Raw genomic sequence first — 23,953 nt, forward strand, 5'->3', positions numbered from 1 at the left:
CAATCACACCCTCTTGATCCCAGACCTACTCTTTGGTAGAGCTGTTGCATTTAGGGCTGTTACGATGACCGTATTACCTCCACACCGGCAGTCATGAGTCATGACCGCAGTCAAATTCCACGTGACCATTGAGTCACAGTAACTCGGCTTCTCCAAAACTGCGCTCTGATGCCGCTGATGGTCATTAGTAGACTACCAAACTTGCTAACCAGTCGCCAATGGCCTGGTACTCAGTGCTCTATTGTTCCTCTAATTACTCTGACATCAATGCAAATGCAATCGAAAATCAAAACAAACACTTCATGATTGCCCAGGCATTCAGAGTTTGAGCGGAATAGGATAACCTGTTGCACAGCAAGAGCCAGCTCCTTATAGCTGGTTGATACATGTCATTTAATAAGTGTTCCTATAAGCCCATGTTGCCCTATATTTCTACAGGCTATGCTATGCAATTGCGTGAGAAAACAGAGGTTTGATGGCCTCCATTAAAAAGAGGAGGATCAGTTTTCTATAGACTATATTTATTTAGCAACTTTCCTAATATTGAGCACATTGCTTCGCTTTACAACCGGAGTAGCCTAACTGACTGGCATGAAAATGAACTGCGGGAAAAGCTTCCTCCATTCGCTATTCAAGTGCATAAGAATGACATGTATTTTTTCCCCCTGCCCCTGTTCTGACATGTGCATGATAATGGCCCATTCTAAATCAAAACAAATGTCACACATATATTATTTAGTATATGTAAAGACAAGATTAAATTGAGAATAGTCTGATGGGTGAGAATATTATCACTTGTGAATGATGCCCAGCGTGTGCAGTCTAAGGCAAGAAACAAATCATAGTAACATGCATCATGTAGCCCATAGGCCTATATGTTTTGATAAGGTTTGTATCACAACTAAAGTGGCCAAATAACTCTAAGTGTAGCCTATAGCCTAGGACCCCTGGAACATGGTTGGAGAGCCCATAGCCTACGGAGCCTTGTGAAACATGTGTTCTTATAAGCCCAGTCATTGTGCAATCGCGTGTGAAAACAGAGTTTTGACTAGACACTATTTAAAAAAGGATCCCAGATTTCTCGTGCTGCTATATTTATTACTAAATTCTTAAAATTAAACACATTCATCCGTTTTACAACCAATGTAGCTTACCTGGCATATTAAAAACGTAACCGCATGTAACCTCCATTCGCTATTAGAGTGCAGGCTATGGATGACATGTTGTTTTTGTGGGCCATTCTAAATAAATAAAAATTCCACACATATATTAGTAGGCTATGAGAATATTATTAAGTGCTTGTCAAATTGTGAATGAGAGACAGATGAAGTGTGTGCAGCCAGCGCAAGAAACAGAGCAGAGCTCATGCCTTTCATGCGACTTTAAAAAAGATCATCACTAGAGTCACATCATGCAGCCTTAGAATGTATTAGAAATCAAAACATATAGCCTAAGGTTTGTATCACAACTAACGTTGCATAAATAACTGTAAATTAAGCATATAGGACGACCTGTTTCAAATTAACACTTTGTTAACCGCTCAACACAGAATAGCCGCATGTGCGCACTCCCTTGGAAATAATTTGGGGAAAATAGCCTTTCTATTTTATTCAGCTATGTGGAATTGTATTCTTCTTACTATAAAATAATATAAAATAATGCCACAGGAATTATAAGCAAATCTTGTCTGCTAAATGAACTAGTGTAGCCCACAGCCATACGGCACAGCCAGATCACGGCTTAACATAAGGATGACTCAGAATATGCTTTTCTCTTCTTCTGAAATAGGCTACATTTTCTTCATATCACGTTTCTTCAGACCTGCCTAAAATAAATAATGGATTTATTGTGAAGGTGTAGGCTATATTAAATGGATTTATTCACATTTTTTAAATGAATATGTTCCAAAGGTCCGCATCAGTGGCTTGTAGGCTATGCCTGAAAGCCCGGAGATGCTAAACTTACTTATGTTAATTAACGGTAATTTACCGTAAAACCGGCAGTTATTTGCATGACAGTCACCGGCTGACACAATTTCATGACCGCCACAGCCCTAGTTGCATCTCCTATGACACAGATGTCCCAAGCCACTGCTTAAGCTGGATTAAAGGATCAACTGAGTGACATAATCATGGTTTGCTAATGACTGATGCTTTGTGATAGAATCCACTGCCTTTTTCCTTGGACTGAGAAATATTCCATTTAAACCTTTACTGTATTAAGAGGAAAACTCACAAGCTATATGTAGACTAGCTTCTCTGCTGACGATGGTGCCGAAAGAGTTGGTTGCCAGACACTGGTAGATCCCGACGTCCTCCTCTTTATTCAGATGGCTGATTCGTAGGTTGCCCCCGGTGAGGGCATAGCGTGACCCTGATCTAGGTACAATGAAGGAGTCATTCAGCTTCCACCTGGAAAAGCAAGAGCATTAAATGGATAAGTTGTCAAGAGAACTGTAGGGAAAGTCCACTAGCCTGTACAGAATGAGCCTTCTACGTGTATGAGTGAGCTCATCATCATGCCTGGAAATATTACATAAAGTAAAACATTCACAAGTGTGGCCTACATATTGTAAGCACACAAAAGCACAGGCAAACTGGAACAGGTTACCAGACACAGAACACCTTAAATATGAAGAAAATATACAATCCTCAGAGTTACAGACTGACAGGTCAATCCGGGACATGTATTAAATGCAAATGTAGCTTACATGTGCCACAAACACATCATATATGTATAGTATTTGGCTAAATTATTAGAAAACACAAATGCGCAATAAACGTTCTCTATCAATGTTTTAAGCGGTTTTCAATTGAATTTGAAAGTTAGGGACACCTAAAGAACGACTTTCATTCCGAACATTTTCATATCTCGTAGGTCCTACTGTGTATGATCATGTTCACAACTATCCTTTTATTAGACTGCACAAGCCCTAGTGCCACAAACACAGCATGCCCTGTTGCCCAACTCTCGTGTTTCCTTGAAGGTTGCCCAGTTCTGGTTCATTATGCATGTGATCCATACAGTCAGATAGCATAATCACACACTTTCATCATGATCAAATTGCAATCACAACCCAAGACAAGGCAAATTTGTGGCAAATTCCAAATTAAAACAAACGACACAAGGCCCTGTGCTTGTCGCTCCAAACAACACTGAATATAATAGATGTGGGATGTAATCAGTGAGAGACATTACTCATTTGCAACCATAATTCATTTTCATTAAATTCCTTTCACGCCTTGCTCAATTTAAACATGGGATGAGACCAAAATCAATGGCTGTAAATACTGTCATCATTTTCCTTTCTTTTCCAGCGACACCTCAAAAGCGTCCAGACCTCCCTGCTCAATAATAATCCCAAATCGGAGGCCCTGGGACAAGAATTGTAAACTATTCCTAAACCAATCACAGTGATTTTCAAACGCGACATGGGGATGAAGCCTATAGCCTATCTAATGTAATGATAACCCTATTTTTTTTATTAACCTTTATTTAACCAGGAAAAGACCCTTGAGGTTAGAAATCTCTTTTTCGAGGGGGACCTGGCAAGAGTTCAACAGGAAGTAGTCAGCGTGTAAATACAACACAAGAGCACAATACAATACATTAAAAACAATCACAACGGTCAACAACATTTTCCTCTATCAGAGCTTTAAACTCAGCAAGCAATACCCTCTCCTTCAGTTTAAAGTATTTTGCAGCTCGTACCAAGACCAAGGAGCATTATATGAACATTTGATTTATTTTTCCCATTTCAGTCCTGGCCTTAGGAACTGTGAAAGATTGCAGCAGCTGAGAACGGACACTATAACTTTGTGATTACCTTATTTTTATTTTCTTAATTTTTTAGGGGGTAGATCAGCTTTAATATTGCAGATAGATTGTAACTTCCATCAATGTAATTGTCTGCATCACTTCCAATCCCCCATATGTTTTTTTTTCTCTCGCAAATATATATATACACATACAGTGGGGGGAAAAAGTATTTAGTCAGCCACCAATTGTGCAAGTTCTCCCACTTAAAAAGATGAGAGAGGCCTGTAATTTTCATCATAGGTACACGTCAACTATGACAAACAAAATGAGAAAAAAAAAATCCAGAAAATCACATTGTAGGATTTTTAATGAATTTATTTGCAAATTATGGTGGAAAATAAGTATCTGGTCACCTACAAACAAGCAAGATTTCTGTCTCTCACAGACCTGTAACTTCTTCTTTAAGAGGCTCCTCTGTCCTCCACTCGTTACCTGTATTAATGGCACCTGTTTGAACTTGTTATCAGTATAAAAGACACCTGTCCACAACCTCAAACAGTCACACTCCAAACTCCACTATGGCCAAGACCAAAGAGCTGTCAAAGGACACCAGAAACAAAATTATAGACCTGCACCAGGCTGGGAAGACTGAATCTGCTATAGGTAAGCAGCTTGGTTTGAAGAAATCAACTGTGGGAGCAATTATTAGGAAATGGAAGACATACAAGACCACTGATAATCTCCCTCGATCTGGGGCTCCACGCAAGATCTCACCCCGTGGGGTCAAAATGATCACAAGAACGGTGAGCAAAAATCCCAGAACCACACGGGGGGACCTAGTGAATGACCTGCAGAGAGCTGGGACCAAAGTAACAAAGCCTACCATCAGTAACACACTACGCCGCCAGGGACTCAAATCCTGCAGTGCCAGACGTGTCCCCCTGCTTAAGCCAGTACATGTCCAGGCCCGTCTGAAGTTTGCTAGAGTGTATTTGGATGATCCAGAAGAGGATTGGGAGAATGTCATATGGTCAGATGAAACCAAAATATAACTTTTTGGTAAAAACTCAACTCAACTCGTGTTTGGAGGACAAAGAATGCTGAGTTGCATCCAAAGAACACCATACCTACTGTGAAGCATGGGGGTGGAAACATCATGCTTTGGGGCTGTTTTTCTGGAAAGGGGCCAGGACGACTGATCCGTGTAAAGGAAAGAATGAATGGGGCCATGTATCGTGAGATTCTGAGTGAAAACCTCCTTCCATCAGCAAGGGCATTGAATATGAAACGTGGCAGGGTCTTTCAGCATGACAATGATCCCAAACACACCGCCCGGGCAACGAAGGAGTGGCTTCGTAAGAAGCATTTCAAGGTCCTGGAGTGGCCTAGCCAGTCTCCAGATCTCAACCCCATAGAAAATCTTTGGAGGTAGTTGAAAGTCCGTGTTGCCCAGCGACAGCCCCAAAACATCACTGCTCTAGAGGAGATCTGCATGGAGGAATGGGCCAAAATACCAGCAACAGTATGTGAAAACCTTGTGAAGACTTACAGAAAACGTTTGACCTGTGTCATTGCAAACAAAGGGTATATAACAAAGTATTGAGAAACTTTTGTTATTGACCAAATACTTATTTTCCACCATAATTTGCAAATATGTATTGAGAAACTTTTGTTATTGACCAAATACTTATTTTCCACCATAATTTGCAAATAAATTCATAAAAAATCCTTCAATAGTGATTTTCTGGAGAAAAAAAATCTCATTTTGTCTGTCATAGTTGACGTGTACCTATGATGAAAATTACAGGCCTCTCTCATCTTTTTAAGTGGGAGAACTTGCACAATTGGTGGCTGACTAAATACTTTTTTTCCCCACTGTACATAACCATACAAATACACATACACATGTCCTTTAAAAATTTGTTTTACCTTTATTACTTTCCAACCCCACTACCCCTTCCCTAATTGGAGTAAACTAGTGAACAACAATGCGTAGGCCTCTACTTCCAGCTTATACATACTATATAAATTTTATGGACACAGTCAATTTTACAATAATTATATTTTGTTTGTTTTTACTCCTGAACTTCCTCTACCCTCAACCTCTCTGATCATTTTCATGATGTCCATCCAGTTTGCTTCTATATGCCATATCTTTCTACCTGTGCTCTTTCACAAAAGCTCTCAACCTATATAATTATTATGGACACAGTATGCTTACATTATTAGTTATCTTGTTGTTATTAGTTGTTGTTAGTTGTTATTAGTCCCATCCTTCAACTCCATTCAACACCACCCATCTATCTCTTAACACCATCCATATTGGATTTGCCATATATTTTTCAACTGTACTGTGATATTTTACAAAAGTTCTGAACCTTTCTATTCACATTGTGTCTACAGATTGTAAATTGAAAATATTTTTTTTTGCTAAAAGTATTATTATATTATTGATCGATTGACTATGACTTATCAGATCACCCAGTAATGCTATCTGCAGGGTTAACTCCAGGTAAATATTGCAGTCCTTTAGCCATTCCATTCCAAAAACAAGCTACAAATGGACAGTACCAAAACAAATGATCTAATGATTTGGTCTCTTCGCAGCAAAAGCTGCATAGCTGGGAAGATTGTATCCCCCATATAAATAACATTCTATTGGTAGCAAGAATTTTATATAGTAATTTAAATTGAAAATTTTGAAGTTTTGAATCCGACGTCGTTTTGCGTATCAGTTCATAAACACTATGCCATGGAATCGGTACGTAAAAAATCTCTTCCCAACTATTTTGCAATCTATATGGGACGGCTGTCAATCCTTTGGTCCTTAAATGAAACTGGTACACTTTTTTATTTATCAAAGTTTTCTTTAACCAATTATGTTTTTTAATGCAAGGCCGACAGACAAGTTCCTTACTTTTTCCCCCTTCCACTTTCCTCTTCCATTTTTGCGGTAATGCTGCAATTATTTGGTTGTAATTTTGTGTAGAGCAAACATTTCCATATGTTTTTGTTAGTTGCATGTGCTACATAACTCCACCAGTCCTACCGATGATATAATTTACGAAGATTATACCTTTTTTATTTTTTATTTTATCAAACCATTTTTTTTAAAATCAATTAGTGATTACCTTATTAGTGAGGAGGACAGGTAAGTAAGCAATAGTCCAAGCACTGCTTTGTACACAAAGATGTACCAGTGCTTCAGCATTCGTGTAGGAAGGGAGGGCCACTTCACCATGTCATATAGATCACAGTGATGGGTGAGTGGTCTTGCATTCGTTATAAATCTAAGCGCCCTGTGATACACAGTGTCCAGTATCTTAAATGTGCTGGCTGAGACTTGCATGTAAACAATATCACCATAATGTAGCACATACTTTTTTAAAGTCCCTTGGATAACCCTATGATAACCCTATAATAACAGTTGTTTTGATTAAGGGTCATGCGAACAAAGACATTGAATACAGAACAACACTAGGGGCAATCTGGGATTCAAATGACAACAAAGCGGTCACCTTGACACTTATTGGGTGAACAGCTGTCAAGATGTTTGGACATTTTCCGTAATGTAGTGTTGTGGTCAATTCAGTTGAATTGAAAATTCCTGCGCAACTTACAGTTCATTTCCTGAACTTAAAGCTGAATCTACCCCAACCCTGAAGTCTTGCCTGTGCTTCACAATAATTTGCTACAGTAAGTTAAAACATCTATTCTAACATAATCACTGTGCAATATGAAGAGGATTACTGTATTGCTCATCTACACCATTTTCTTCCTTCTAGATTTTGATTAATGTTGATGATCAAAGGTTACAGAACCTATTCAAATACAGTTTGATCGCACCTCAAAACTGTTAATAATGAACACAAGAGAAGGGCATCAAGTTTGTCCCAACAGTTTGATGTCAAAAAGAGAGAAAATGAACAAAGCCTAACAAGAAAAGCTATCGTTGTGTTCATGAGGAGCTCTTGAGAAATAGCTTTCAGAGACAGGGATAAGGCACAATTAGATTGAATATTAGGCCCCTTTGTGCTGATTGGAATTTCACAACTCCTTGAGTCAAGTAAGCCTGAGGTTTCCATTTCTGAGAGAGAGAGAGAGAGAGAGAGAGAGAGAGAGAGAGAGAGAGAGAGAGAGAGAGAGAGAGAGAGAGGCCTATTCAGTGGAGCAGTGCCTAACGGCAGATTGGCTGATTAGATTGATGTATTGATTTGGTTTTGCAGCTGGAATGGCTCCAGACTAGACAAATCAAGGGACCACGGTGACAACTCAGAGGGGGCTTTCAGTGACAGCGGTTGAGGAGTAGTCTTAAGTATGTCTTAAATTAATGTGTCCTTGACGACTCCTGAAAAAGAGCTGCTCTATTCTCAGCTCTAAGGACCCATTTGACGTACTATGATGCAGACTGAGTGAAGGACTCTTAACTTTTCAAAACTAATTTCATACACTGGAACAGGTTACTTCAATGTGGTGTGTGTGTGCGCATGCAAGTACACTTTGCACACACACACACAAACAGTGACAAGCACTTAAAAGACTTACGACTTGAAAGGTGTACGACTTCAACGTGGGTTGAACACAGAATTATTAGATTCCCATCTTTTAGGCTGGCGTCAGAGGCTGCATTGTAGAAACGGATTGCTTAAGTATTCTATCCAGTGGCAGTGATAAGATCTTGTACATTCATTTCAATTTGTGCCCATTAGGCATAACACCCAGGATCTTCAAGCTACATTAACAGCCGAATACGCTGATGTTATGAGGGATCGTTTCAACCTATTGCACATTAAATGCTTGGCTTTGCAATTTGCATTTAATTACAGTGACAAGAGTACAACAGCCGTCGTTGTTTGATAGATTACAAATTAATAGCTTACGCAACTGATGCTCTTTAAAGCAAATCATCATTTGTCATCTGTTTTCATTTGTCATCACTTAAGCTGGTGATCAACAGGGCATCAATACATTCCTAGGACAATGCACCGGGGACAACTCCCAGAGAGGAGCAATACACAATACGCAGAGTTTGACAGTGACAGTGAAGTCCAAACCCTCTGGTCACAAACTAAATGAAACAATGTTGTTTCCATGTCATAAAAAAACAAACAATGTGATGACATTGAATCAACATGGAAAACTGATTGGATTTGCACAAATCCATCAACATAAAGGAATGTTTGTCTTTCTTTCACCCAACTTTTAACCTAAATCCAATGACATGGTTCAAATTCTTCTTGATTTCCCTTTGAATTAATGTTAGTTGTAAACTACAATCAAATGCAAATAAAAACTAGACGTTGAACTGACGTCTGTGTCCAGTGGGAAGTCAAATATCTTGGGTCATCATTAGGCACCAAACGGGGAAAAAAGACAGACAGGGTGGAACTTTGCCTGACAACTTATCTTGAATTTAATTCCGCTGCTCTATGGATCGCTCAATACATTCAGTCTGAAACTGCCATTCTAGAAGTCGTTTGTGCTGACGTCAAAATGAGGGGCATTGTACAAAACAAATTAATCAGCGATTGGATCGTCTCTAACCAATCAGAATATCAAAGCCAATAACGTAATTCATGATTCTTGTAGGCCAGTTCTGGCCCAACCCATATGTGTCTGGGGCCAATAAGAATGGTCAGAATGTGTTCGCAATCTATAAGCTGCCGGGGAGGAAAGCAAATCCAGACTCATCGTGCAGAAGAAATGCTAGTGGGCATGGCGTTTGGCTGGAGCAATGTGGATGGGTAGTCAGGTTAGGTGGATGGGAGGTCAGGTTAGGTGGATGGGTAGTCAGGTTAGGTGGATGGGTAGTCAGGTTAGGTGGATGGGTAGTCAGGTTAGGTGGATGGGTAGTCAGGTTAGGTGGATGGGAGGTCAGGTTAGGTGGATGGGAGGTCAGGTTAGGTGGATGGGTAGTCAGGTTAGGTGGATGGGAGGTCAGATTAGGTGGATGGGAGGTCAGGTTAGGTGGATGGGAGGTCAGGTTAGGTGGATGGGAGGTCAGGTGGATGGGTAGGCAGGTTAGGTGGATGGGTAGTCAGGTTAGGTGGATGGGTAGGCAGGTTAGGTGGATGGGTAGGCAGGTTAGGTGGATGGGTAGGCAGGTTAGGTGGATGGGTAGGCAGGTTAGGTGGATGGGTAGGCAGGTTAGGTGGATGGGTAGGCAGGTTAGGTGGATGGGTAGGCAGGTTAGGTGGATGGGTAGGCAGGCTAGGTGGAACTTGAAAACGATAATTATAAAGAGTTTAAAAAAAGAAACAAAAGAGAAAAAAAAGATTAAAAACAAAAACAGAAAACAACAATGCGACATCAAGGACAACAAAAATCTAAACAGCAAGGCCAACTGTATGATTTTGAGTGCATGTGTGGCACTATTTACATGTGTGTATGTGTGTGTGTGTATGTGTGTATGCACATGTGTGTGTTTGAATGAGAGTGTGTTTGTAGGCGCGTACAAGAACCTGCACAGCATCAGCCTCAGGCAAACAGGCATTGGATGTAACAGTGTTGCCCCTCAGTGTCATTCAAAAATGGTTGGTTTATTTAGACTTTATTTTTTACTTTTATCGTTGTATTTCTGTCATTCTATCCTCGGCCCAGCAACTCCATTCCCACTTGTCTCCAGTTCCACATACCAACCCTCAGTTTCCCTTAGCCCATCCAACCGATCTCTGCTGGCCACCCTCTGCGGATTTCTACGTGCCATACAATATATCTTTCAACTATGCTGTGATGTTTAACATACAATTTTAATCGATCTATTCGAATAGAATCCACAGATTGCGAGTTGAAGATAAATAATTTTACTGAGAGTGTTACTATATTTGTAATTGACTGACCAGGTCTCACCAAATCTCCCAACAATGCTATTTCTAGGGTTAATTTTAGATTAATGTTAAGCTTTTTCAGCCATTCCTGAACATGAGACCAGAAACAGGCTCCCCGAGGGCAATACCAGGACAAATGGTCTATTGATTCTGTATCCTCACAACAAAATCTGAAGAGCTGCGATGATTGTATGCCCCAAATATTTAACATGTTTTGCTGAAAAGCACAAAGTCTTGAATCCTGCATTGTTTTGTCAACTCATACACCCTGTGCCATGGAATCGGTACATCAAAAATCTCTTCCCAGCTATTTTGCAATCTGTATGGCACAGCTGTCATCATCCTGGTCCTCAAATGAAACTGGTATACTTTCCTATTTATGCTATTTTTGTTCCTCCACCAGTTTTGATCCTTTATATTGGGCAGACAGACCAGTTCCCTACCTCCGCCTGCTGCCACCTGCCTCCTCCATTTTTGGGGTAATGCTGTAATCAATTGGTTGTAATCTTGGATTAAGCAGACCTTCCCATACGATTCCGATAACTCCATGAAAGGCATAACTCTACCATTCCAATTTACAATATCATTTAAAAACAAAATACCCTTTTCAAACATATTTTCCATAAATACAGGTCTTTTATCAACTAGCAGATTTGAGTTCAACCATAATATTTGTTGTAATATTTGTTCTATATTTTCTGGAGGATGTAATTGAAATTGTAACCAGCACTGCAATGCTTGTTTGAAAAAGAGAGATACTTTGAACAAGGTTTCATTTTCAATTAATCGAAAATGAGACATAGCAATCTGCACAAAGGCAAAAAGGCCATTTTTAAACAATGGATGAGCTTTTTTTAGTAATCTACTTGAGAACCATTTTGGGTTCAAGTAAAACTTTTGTGTAAGTGAAGCTTTTAGAGAGAGATTTAGTGCTTTTCTATTTAATAATCTCAACCCACCCAGTTCATATTCATTACATAGATAGGCACGCTTTATCTTGTCTGGTTTAGCATCCCAGATAAAGCGAAATATTTTTTGCTCATATGATTTGAAAAATGAATCATCAGGAGTAGGCAGCGCCATAAGTAAGCGAGAAAACTGAGAAATGTTTTTCTTGAGTGGTTCTTTGAAGTGAGCAATGAGTCTATGTACAACTATTGCTACTCAAATAACTATTTTCTTGGAGAGGGTTCTTCGCTAGGTTCTTCGCTGTCTGAATGGTAGCAAAGAATCTTCTTGCTATAGGGTTGTTGATAATATGAATTCCGGTTCTTATGTTGCGTTATTTCATATACCGTTGTACCTGTGATTTCGGACGCTGTTTTATTCTGTCTGTATTGATAGTGTCACTACAGAATGCAGGCGATTTGTTCCTACCCTAGCTGATCCTTTAACTGGACAATGATGTCGCTACACAATGATCTCCAACTGAGAGAATCAATTTCAGAGACCCCTGACAATTGAAACATCACTATGTAGTGATGACACCATTACATTTAGATTAAGTCATCATTCTTGAATTACTGTGATTGACAGTAAAGCTAACCAATATAGATGGTTGGCAGTCCACAGTCTCCACACCTCTTGTGGATGGGTGCTTATATTTGTCCTATTTCACACATGTGCAAGTGTGTATTAATACATGTGTGAATTGGAAAACTATTTTTCTCCATGAGACACCCTCGGAGAGTGGGGTCACGGCCAGGGTCTGCCCTTATCAACGGCGACCCTGGAGCAATTAGGGTTAAGGGCCTTTCTCAAGGGCACATCAACAGATTGTTCACCTTGTTGGCTCAGGGATTCGAACTAGCGACCTTTCGGTTACTGACCCAACACTCTAACCGCTAGGCTACCTGCCTTAGGGGCCTGCAGAAAGCAGGTTGGCTGGATTTCCCATTGATTACCAAACATGTCACGTCTGACCCCAGAAACAAATCTCGCGAGCACTGGCCAGCTATTTTATTTGGTTCAGGGGGTTGAGGTTTTCAAATATGGATTACCACACCCCCTCTCAAAGCCTTTGCCAAAGCCCATGCACTGAATGGCAATATGGACGTGTCCAATAAGAAACACTAATTTCCATTCCAAAATGTTTAAAAACATTTTCCATTATATGGAAAGGATAAATGCATTGGAGGATGGAAGAGCAACATTGACCCCACCATTGGGCCATTACAGTGGTCTCTGTGCCTAATCTTATTGCCCCTTTGGTATCAAATATTTTGTATTTAATAACCCAGCCCCACTTGATTTTCATTTGTAAATACTGTAGATGTTGCCTTGGCGTCTTTGATGAGTGCTGCCATCTTGGAACAGGTCCTTGCAAAAGAGGTTTGTGGTAACATGAATACCTCTACTCAAATGTACTGATCTGCAGAAGAAATACAATAGAACTCTCAATGTCGTAGAGGGAATGATCTTGTAACGTTTCTTTTAAGATATCCGGGAGAAGGTGGCAATTTAATGTTGGTGTAGCCCTTTACACTAACAGCGTGTATACAATATGAAAATGGCATATTTGGTCACTGATAAGCGCCTAAATTGGAACACAGTGGCAGTACAGTAACATACTCTACATTACGTCAGAGCTCAGGGTCTCCGCTTTACAGTATGGGATTCAACTGACAGACGTTCTAATCGGGAGCATAACGCACAAGAAGATGCCCCCATCCCTCCCGCTAATTGGGCTACTTTTGCACATGTCGTGTTGTCTGAGTGAGGGGAATGCTGTTAATCGAGAGGAGTCGATGTGTTCTGAAAGATGAGACGTTGAGGATTATAATAAATACGGCTATGATGTCTTACAAGCAAAGCACTTCACATTTCCTTCATATAAAACTCATGTCATTTACAGTACCAACATTTATGATCGCTATGTTTTGATGGACAGTTACAAGGATGACATGGCGTCATAGCCGGGGTTGTTCTGAACAGAACAAACCAAATTTGCAGTGGAAGGCACACCTGATTTCACTCATGACTCCATTCTATGCGCAACTAAATTTAAATTAATTTTAAATAAAAGGCCACTGTGCAGTTTTGTCACACAACACAACGCTACAGATGTCACACGTCTTTAGGTAGCATGGAATTGGCATGCTGACTGCAGCCTCCAACGACATTTTAGAGAATTTGGCAGTACGTCCAACCGCAGACCATGTGTAACCACGCCAGGACTTCTACATCTGGCTTCTTCACCTGCGGGATCGTCTGAGACCAGCCACCCGGACAGCTGATGAAACTGTGGGTTTGCACAACCAAAGGATTTCTGCACAAACTGTCAGAAACCGTCTCAGGAAGCTCATCTGCATGCTCGTCGTCCTCACCAGGGTCTTGACCTGACTGCAGTTCGACGTCGTAACCGACTTCAGTGAGCAAATGCTCACCTTTGATGGCCACTGGCACGCTGGAGAAGTGTGCTCTTCAAGGATGAATCCCAGTTTTAACTGTACCGGGCAGATGTGGGCGTCATGTGGGCGAGCGGTTTGCTGATGTCAACGTTGTGAACAGAGTGCCCCATGGTGGCGGTGGGGTTATGGTATGGGCAGGCATAAGTTAAGGACAGCGAACACAATTGCATTTTATCGATGGCAATTTGAATGCACAGAGATACCGTGACGAGATCCTAAGGCCCATTGCCGAGCCATTCATCCACCGCCATCACCTCATGTTTCAGAATCATAATGCACGGCTCCATGTCACAAGGATCTGTACACAATTCCCGGAAGCTGGCCTGTATACTCACTAGACATGTCACCCATTAAGCATGTTTGGGATGCTCTAGACCGACGTGTACGACAGCATGTTCCAGTTCCTGCCAATATCCAGCAACTTCACACAGCCATTGAATAGGAGTGGGACAACATTCCACAGGCCACAATCAACAGCCTGATCAACTCTATGCAAATGTGGTCACACCAGATACTGACTGGTTTTCTGATCCACGCCCCTACCTATTTTTTAAGGTACTGTATCTGTGACCAACAGATGCATATCTTCATTCCCAGTCGTGAAATCCATAGATTAGGGCCTAATTAATTTATTTCAATTGACTGATTTCCTTATATGAACTGTAACTAGGTAAAAACATTGACATTTTTGCATGTTGCATTTATATTTTTGTTCAGTGTATATCCAGATTTCATTATCGACAAATGGCTTTGAAAAGTACAATAAAGTCAAATGCACATAAAATCAACAGAGTAATCTTTGAATTCAATCTTGTTTCAGATGAACGGCTTTGCCCTCACCTTCGTTCTTATAATTTACCCATTATCTCCAAACTGTTCTCTTTCAATTGCTACCATGGTCATGCATCTTATATTATTTATTTTAGAAACATTTCAATTTGGCCCTGTCCATACAGGCAAATTCCCCGAAGTGTAAAGGGTTAAAGTAACCCGTGGTAAAATGTGAGCACTCTAAAAATGTGTTTCCCTTTATCTCATTAAGACTAACCTGGATAAAAAAAGTTAAATGTACACTGTATATACCCTGCCAAAACCAACATCTGGTACCTGTAGAAGGGAGGTGGATGTCCCTGGGCCTCACAGCTGAACACCACCTCTCTGCTGGTCTCGGTGGGGTAGAGGGGAAACACCACACTGCCTGGTTGTTTGGTGAACACAGGCCTCAGCAGGACGTTGTTTCCTGCCAGGAGGAGAAACAACAACATTATCTAGAAGGTGGGATGGTCTGAATGGGGGGGAGAAAAAGCTGTGACATAGCCCATGGGCCTGATAAGGGTCTGTTATTATGATTTTTGTGCAAAATTATCATAATTTGGCTAATTGTCTGCTGTCCCATTTCACAGACACCGGTTCCAAAATACTTGAATAAAAAAAAAAATAATTCACCAGCACCTGTTACAGTTCCATATCAATCTTAGCATGAAAACTCAGAAACCAGTTTGAATTGAGTAGGGTCCTGAGCAAAAGAGAGTAGCTACTGACAAAACTGTACCACCACGTACAATAGTTGGTGTGGCACTCATTTCTAAACTAGACTGCATGGAGGGCATCATGTTTCTTCACTACAGTATGTCACTCTAATCCCATATAAATGATCACCCCCCTCTCATGGATGTTGCATATTAAACAAAGTTTTGAAACAAATGCCACAACAAGTTTGGGAGTAAGATGGTCTCTTTTGACACTAACAGCATTTGCTTGCAAAATTGTGCCCTTTAGGTTGATGTGGAAGAAATGTTTTGGGGAAAACAAAAATAAAACAATAATGTGAAGGACCAAGGTTGTCATCTGCCATGTTTTATGAAATTCTGTACCAAAAAACGCCCGACTGTAATAACTGAAATGGAGCTATGCGTTATAGCCCGCATCAACAAAATTAGAGGCTCATAAAAATTATTGCCTTACAGAAGATTGAGGCAAAGAGAGTTTGCTAAATAAAGGACAGCAGATGAACAGTTTTTGTACTTGATATATCAGGGCTGCATTGTACCTTAAAACCTGAAGTTTATGATTGTAAATAGCCTTCAGCCCCGTTATCTCTTAAAAACCATGAGTGGGTTTGACAGTGCAATTAACATCATTGGAAAAAAAACTTGTTTTGGTGTAGGAATAACATAACATTCTTTCCATAGTTACATCAATATATTTCAATGCCATCTCTTACAGAAATGTATTCATGCATAACGCTCTGTTAACACTGACACAACAAAGACAATGGGGCGTCTACCGTATTCTACTATGACATTTCTTTTTTAGCTCATTGGGAAAACCCTATTGAGTGTATGTAACTGCTGCGAAGACCTACAGGATCTGAACAGCAAAATAATGAGCTGTGGGACTACGGCAGACAACACTTCTTTGAAATAAACATGTCTCTTTCCTCTAGGAAGGAGAATAAATGTGTCTTTCTGAGGATATATTTGCATTTTCTCAGAACAGCAGAAAGGTAAGAACACTAGGTAATTTGTATGGAGAAGAGATATTGTATTCCAGTCTCAGGGTGCTCAGGTTTATCCCCGGGACTCAGAATAACTCTCTGAGAGAGAAGGCTGTTTGACGGGGATCTTGTGTGCACCAATTGTTCTTCTACTCAAGGATACACACGTTTGAGAAAGTTACACAAAATGGAAGACAGCCTAATTATAGTCTTTGTTAGATAAGCCTTGTACCCTGAAGCAGCGCTGAAGTTGATTGATTACCAGAGGACACTTCTTACAGAGAGCTCCATACTAGCACAAACACATACTGTATACAAACACGTAACCATGTAAGCCCCCGGTGAACATAATCATGAAATGAATCGACATTTGCTACAGAGGGAGTGAGTGAACGTGTTGATAAATGACTTGGCTAATCGATGCACACATGTTGCCTCAAGAGGACAGAGATTAAAAAAACACAGAGAATGCACACTCAGAGTATAGTAGCTGTAAAACTTAAAAGATGCGCACTGCTTCACTAATTAGGATGACCCCTCATCTAGGCACTCATGCGTGGGATGTTATCAATTAACGCAAGTCCTCCAATCGGGGAGAGGGTGGTAGGGATATAATAAAACAATTAAAATAATAAAAAGGGATTAGAAATGATGCAAGCAATGCTATCTGATAGAATTTTAATTATATCTACACATTTCTATCTATCCCGATCAAAAAATGAAACAAATAAATAGATAAATAAACTAGTTATTTGCATATGCGTCATTGCATGCATAAGTTTACTCATAGTGGAGAAAAAAAAACACATGCAGGCACAACAAACCCACTGAACCATCTATAAAAAAGCAAGTATCAGCCTCTTATAACCTTGATGCTTATCCTGTTCTCTTAATCAATCCAGAAGTGATTTCAGAGTGCCAAGTTAACTCAATTTCTATTCATTTAAATGGGAAATTAATCAGCGTAACTAATATGCGTCCTAACAGGTATGCCCAAGCTGAACCGAGCTGATCTTTGGCAACGCCATGGCAACCATTCTGAAGAATAACTATGGGATAATGAGATGGGATGGGATTGAGTTATTGGGGCTGTGCCTGGGGGGTTAGTCCAAAGTGATGCAAACTCTGTGAAACTTCCCCGTTGCCCAACGGGAATTTATGTAGTAACGCAGTAGGGAGGTAGGAATAATTTCAATCTTGCTTTCTGGTAACAAAGGAAACACTAAAAGTAAAAAGTGCTGTGTTCCAGCGCTGTTTGACTTGGATAACAAAACAGAATTGTGACGTTCTTGGGAGATTTTGAGGAATAGGAATACTATTTAGGAGCTAAAGCCAGTCATTGCCCTAAAAGGAAGTTACACTGATTTTTTAAAGGTAGACTGGCTCAGAATGCTTACGGGAAGTTTACTGCACAATGCCCCTAGACAGAGACGGAGGTCATTATGAAAGTTTCTTTTTTAAAGCTAGCTTCCCTCATATCTCTCACCTGCTGCAAGATGATGATATGTGGCGGGGCCGAGGGCCAGAGACTACACAAGACCGGCATCAGCACAGGGGGAGAGCAAAAGGGTGCTTTGGAGGGCTGAAATATAAACTAATCTCAAATTCAATACTGGCTGACAGCAAATGAATTCAGTGAGCTTACCTCAGCATGAATAAACAGCCCCATGGGAAGTCGACTGTGGGGGAGGTATTGGTAGTTTGTGAGGTCCCCAATCCATTCGCTTCAGCTTTGGGTTTTATGCATCAAATAAAAAAGGCAATCTTGCTTTTTAAAGCATCTTTTCCCTCTGTCCCGACAGATAAGATTCACCCTAAATGTCTCTCATTGAGGGGCTCCAAATGTTATTCTGAGGATGTAGGAAGGTTAGGGTGGTATGTAGGAATTAGAGGTTCAGGGCAGTCTACCTGTACTGGAGACATTTGGGGCCAATTTCCTAAGGCCTTCACACAAACAACAAAATAATAAAACGTAATTATGATATTAACTTTGGCTAACAAGTGGACGGAATAACAGATGTCATGCAGGGGGGAATAACAGATACTGTATCATGTGGATGGAATGACAGATATCATGTGGATGGAATGACAGATATCATGTGGATGGAATGACAGATATCATGTGGATGGAATGACAGATATCATGTGTTTTCATGCTTATCACGTGTGGTTGCATTTTCACATTGATATCCAAATCAGTCAGACCATACTGAATTTAATCAAAGGAAATAGGGCCCATATACAGTATGTAATAGGAAGTAAATTATATGCCGGGAATATGCTATCAATACTTAATACTATGCTCTTTGGGGGAAAGAAAATATTGATCAAATCCATCTCCGTACGGGAATGACAATTTAAAGCTTTGTTGATTTGCTCCATTAAATGTCTATATAAAGTAAAAAACATATTGCTGCTGAGAATGCCATTTGTCATCTACAGTGAGGGAAAAAAGTATTTGATCCCCTGCTGATTTTGTACATTTCCCACTGACAAAGACATGATCAGCCTATAATTTTAATGGTACGTTTATTTGAACACTGAGAGACAGAATAACAACAAAAAAATCCAGTTAAACGCATGTCAAAAATGTTATAAATTGATTTGCATTTTAATGAGGGAAATAAGTATTTGACCCCTCTGCAAAACATTACTTAGTACTTGGTGGCAAAACCCTTGTTGGCAATCACAGAGGTCAGACCTTTCTTGTAGTTGGCCACCAGGTTTTCACACATCTCAGGAGGGATTTTGTCCCACTCCTCTTTGCAGATCTTCTCCAAGTCATTAAGGCTTCGAGGCTGACGTTTGGCAACTCGAACCTTCAGCTCCCTCCATAGATTTTCTATGGGATTAAGGTCTGGAGACTGGCTAGGCCACTCCAGGACCTTAATGTGCTTCTTCTTGAGCCACTCCTTTGTTGCCTTGGCCGTGTGTTTTGGGTGATTGTCATGCTGGAATACCCATCCACGACCCATTGTCAATGCCCTGGCTGAGGGAAGGAGGTTCTCACCCAAGATTTGACGGTACATGGGGCCGTCCATCGTCCCTTTGATGCGGTGAAGTTGTCCTGTCCCCTTAGCAGAAAAACACCCCCAAAGCATAATGTTTCCACCCTCATGTTTGACAGTGGGGATGGTGTTCTTGGGGTCATAGGCAGCATTCCTCCTCCTCCAAACACGGCGAGTTGAGTTGATGCCAAAGAGCTCGATTTTGGTCTCATCTGACCACAACACTTTCACCCAGTTCTCCTCTGAATCATTCAGATGCTCATTGGCAAACTTCAGACGGGCCTGTATATGTGCTTTCTTGAGCAGGGGGACCTTGCGGGCGCTGCATGATTTCAGTCCTTCACGGCGTAGTGTGTTACCAATTGTTTTCTTGGTGACTATGGTCCCAGCTGCCTTGAGATCATTGACAAGATCCTCCCGTGTAGTTCTGGGCTGATTCCTCACTGTTCTCATGATCATTGCAACTCCACGAGGTGAGATCTTGCATGGAGCCCCAGGCCGAGGGAGATTGACAGTTATTTTGTTTTTCTTCCATTTGCGAATAATCACACCAACTGTTGTCACCTTCTCACCAAGCTGCTTGGCGGTGGTCTTGTAGCCCATTCCAGCCTTGTGTAGGTCTACAATCTTGTCCCTGACATCCTTGGAGAGCTCTTTGGTCTTGGCCATGGTGGAGAGTTTGGAATCTGATTGATTGATTGCTTCTGTGGACAGGTGTCTTTTATACAGGTAACAAACTGAGATTATGAGCACTCCCTTTAAGAGTGTGCTCCTAATCTCAGCTCATTACCTGTATAAAAGACACCTGGGAGCCAGAAATCTTTCTGATTGAGAGGGGGTCAAATACCTTTTTCCCTCATTAAAATGCAAATCAATTTATAAAATTTTTACATGCGTTTTTCTGGATTATTTTGTTGTTATTCTGTCTCTCACTGTTCAAATAAACCTACCATTAAAATTTTAGACTCATCATTTCTTTATCAGTGGGCAAACGTACAAAATCAGCAGGGGATCAAATACTTTTTTCCCTCACTGTAATTACTGTAATAACCCTACCTTTTCCTCCCCTACTTTGCTAAGAGGGTTATTTGTCATCTATGAGTTGCTGTGGTCTACACTAATAGTAACATTTATCATTGTTTATTACTGTATATGTCCAACCATACTCCGAGGATGCATGATTATACTATTTGGGGATTTAATTTTGGGGTTTGACAGCAGAGAATATAGTTTTATGGATTCCTTGCCTTTGCTTGATAAATGGTCTAAGAATAATCTGAAATAAATTGTTGCTTTATAGGAAATAAAAGTTGGATGAGGACCGATGGAAAAGTGTTGTACAACAGGGTGGGAGGAAAGCTGACTTCCTCATCAGCTTTGGAGTTAAAAGGGTTGTGTCCAGTAGGGAGAATTATTTAATTTTGTGTTCCCTAATGAACACGACCCAGGACTACACACCACGTGGCCATGGACCATGCTCATTGTGTGCATTACAGACCTGGATTCAAATAGTATTTGTTTTCTTCAAAATACTTTAAGTGTATGATTGAGCCTGTCTGGAGTGTCAGATGGATGAAGTTTACACTTATGGTACTATTCCATTGGTTCCATTGCTCCAGGCAAGCAAGCTCAATCAAGTTCAAAGTATTTGAAAGAAAACAAATACTATCGTAATCAGTAGTGGTGTGCAATATTAGAGCACCATGCTACAATGACAGTGAACAATGACAAACTTAACACTCCACAGAGCTGGGCTTTATGGAAGACTGGCCAGAAAAAAGCCATTGCTTAAAGAAAAAAATAAGCAAACACATTTGGTGTTCACCAAAAGCCATGTGGGAGACTCCCCAAACATATGGAAGAAGGTACTCTGGTCAGATGAGACTAAAATTGAGCTTTTTGGCAATCAAGGAAAACCCAACACCTCTCATCACCCCGAGAACACCATCCCCACAGTGAAGAATGGTGGTGGCAGCATCGTGCTGTGGGGATGTTTTTCATCGGCAGGGACTGGGAAACTGGTCAGAATTTAAGGAATGATGGATGGCGCTAAATACAGGGAAATTCTTGAGGGAAACCTGTTTCAGTCTTCCAAAGATTTGAGACTGGGACGGAGGTTCACCTTCCAGCAGGACAATGACCCTAAGCATACTGCTAAAGCAACACTTGGGTGGTTTAAGGGGAAACATTTAAATGTCTTGGAATCGAGTGGTTTAAGGGGAAACATTTAAATGTCTCAATCCAATTGAGAATCTGTGGTATGACTTAAAGATTGCTGTACACCAGCGGAACCCATCCAACTTGAAGGAGCTGGACCAGTTTTGCCTTGAAGAATGGGCAAAAATCCCAGTGGCTAGATGTGCCAAGCTTATAGAGACATACCCCAAGAGACTTGCAGCTGTAATTGCTGCAAAAGGTGGCTCTACAAAGTATTGACTTAGGGGGGGTGAAATAGTTATGCACGCTCAAGTTTTCTGTTTTTTTGTATTATTTCTTGTTTGTTTCACAATAAAAAATATTTTGCATTTTCAAAGTGGTAGGCATGTTGTGTAAATCAAATTATACAAACCCCCCAAAAATCCATTTTAATTCCAGGTTGTAAGGCAACAAAATAGGAAAAATGCCAAGGGGTTGAATACTTTCGCAAGCCACTGTATTTCTATGAATGTTTGTTAAAAGAGGGCCTACCTATTTGTTTACATCCTAAACCAGGGCATATGTGATACAGTCTGAAATTACTAATCCCAAGGTGAGTCATTGCCTCATTAGGCAACCACTAAAGTGCACTGGATATAGTGATGAGTGGTGCTAATTGATGTGTAGGAACATGTGCGCAATGCTGTTAAGCTCTTTAAAGCTATATTCTGGGATTTGAAAAACAGAAAAACTTCAAACAAAAAACAAAATTTAACAGCTTTCCAAATCCCAGACTATAGCTTTAACAGTGTCATTCTCTCTTGAAATGACCAAAGATGTTGGATAATCATCCAGCAATTTCATCTATATTCATCTGGCAGTCAGTATCAAATACTGACATCTACAGGGCTATAGCGTTTGACCCTGCCATTTTGTAAGTGAGAGAAATTAAGCTGCTTCATAGCCTCGTTAAAACAAGATCAATAGCAGGACTCTTGTACTACCAGCGTAGCCTCAATTAGGGTACCAATCGAGCTGTACTTTAAATGAATGACTGCGCACTCAAGCGCTAGATGAGACTTTATTTAGACTCACAACCTCGCTTTTCAATGGGTTTTTTTCTCCGCAACCAGGATTAACATAAAGAATAAAGAACGGTATCCATTATCCACATCTTAAGGACTTTAAATGTGCCTTGAGGTCAGAACGGTGAATGGAAGATGATGTCTGGGCACTTGAGCAAAATCTATGAAAGCTTGTCCTAAAACACACTAATGCCACATGTTCCCAATGTCAATACTCCATGCCTTAACATTTATTTGCCCTTGATGATTACGAATAAAAAAGGATGACAACTTCCAAGCAACATCATTGGCAAGGCTAAATAATAATTTCTTAAGGCGCTTACCTGCAAGGAACTCTGCGAATGAAAGCAGCAGCATCAGTTTCCATAGCAACTCCATTTTAACTGTCTCAGGTTAATATGGGCTCACATCCAATCACAGGTGTGCAGAATCCTGGCTTTGTCCTTTCCGGCACCTTTTCTGCCCTTTGGTTGGCATGAAAAGAACAGAGGGGAGGAAAGCGAGAGGGAGAGAGAAAGAGAGAGAGAGGCCATTAGACATTCAGAATCAGTGGCCACTGGCTAGTCACAGTGTTTTATATCACAGGGACAGTAATTGTCCATGTTCCCCAGGCAACCACTCCCAAGACAGAAAGGACAAGAGGAAGATGAAAATCTATTCCATCTGGAAAGTCATAAACCGGTTTTCAAAACTTGTTAAGCATTGGCACTCGACATTGTCCAGGGCTTGAAATTGTTTAATAGACCCCTGTACGTGTTTGTGTGCTTCCCATGCCAAAATAAATGGCTATATTGGAAGTACACTCCCCTACGTATGTATTTGGACAGTGAAGCTAACATTTTTTATTTGGCTTTATGCTCCAGCATTTTGGATTTGAGACCAAACGTTTCACATGAAGCAAGAGTATAGAATTTCACCTTTTATTTGAGTGTATTTTCATACATACTGTATCTGTTTTACTGTTTAGAAATGAAAGAACTTTATGTTCCTAGTCCCGCCATTTGAGGGAGTCATAATTATTCTGACAAATTCACTTATACAGTGTAGGTTATTAAAGTAGTCAAAAGTTTAGTATTTTGTCCCATATTCCTTGCACACAATGACTACATCAAGCTTGTGACAAAAAATTGGGATGCATTTACAGCTTGTTTTGGTTGGGTTTCGGATTATGTTTTGCCCAATAGGAAGTGAAGGTTGAATGTATTGTATAATTTCTGTCAAATAAAATACA

General features: G+C 40.4%; 1 protein-coding gene across 1 annotated transcript in view; it reads right to left on the bottom strand.

Moving 5' to 3' along the window:
* The window catches only part of cntn3a.1 (contactin 3a, tandem duplicate 1), a gene marked incomplete at both ends in the record, with an annotated part of 90,129 nt that extends 67,029 nt beyond the window's left edge, over positions 1 to 23,100 (bottom strand). Inside the window, 3 exons of the mRNA XM_084184167.1 lie at positions 2,236 to 2,411; positions 15,104 to 15,236; positions 23,046 to 23,100. Coding sequence (XP_084040293.1) covers positions 2,236 to 2,411; positions 15,104 to 15,236; positions 23,046 to 23,100 — 364 coding nt within the window. The remainder of the gene's footprint in view (positions 1 to 2,235; positions 2,412 to 15,103; positions 15,237 to 23,045) is intronic.
* Between the last annotated feature and the right edge of the window lie 853 nt (positions 23,101 to 23,953).

The sequence above is a fragment of the Coregonus lavaretus genome, assembly GCF_964263955.1.
Source record: "Coregonus lavaretus genome assembly, chromosome: 20".
In the NCBI taxonomy this organism is placed as follows: Eukaryota; Metazoa; Chordata; class Actinopteri; order Salmoniformes; family Salmonidae; genus Coregonus; species Coregonus lavaretus.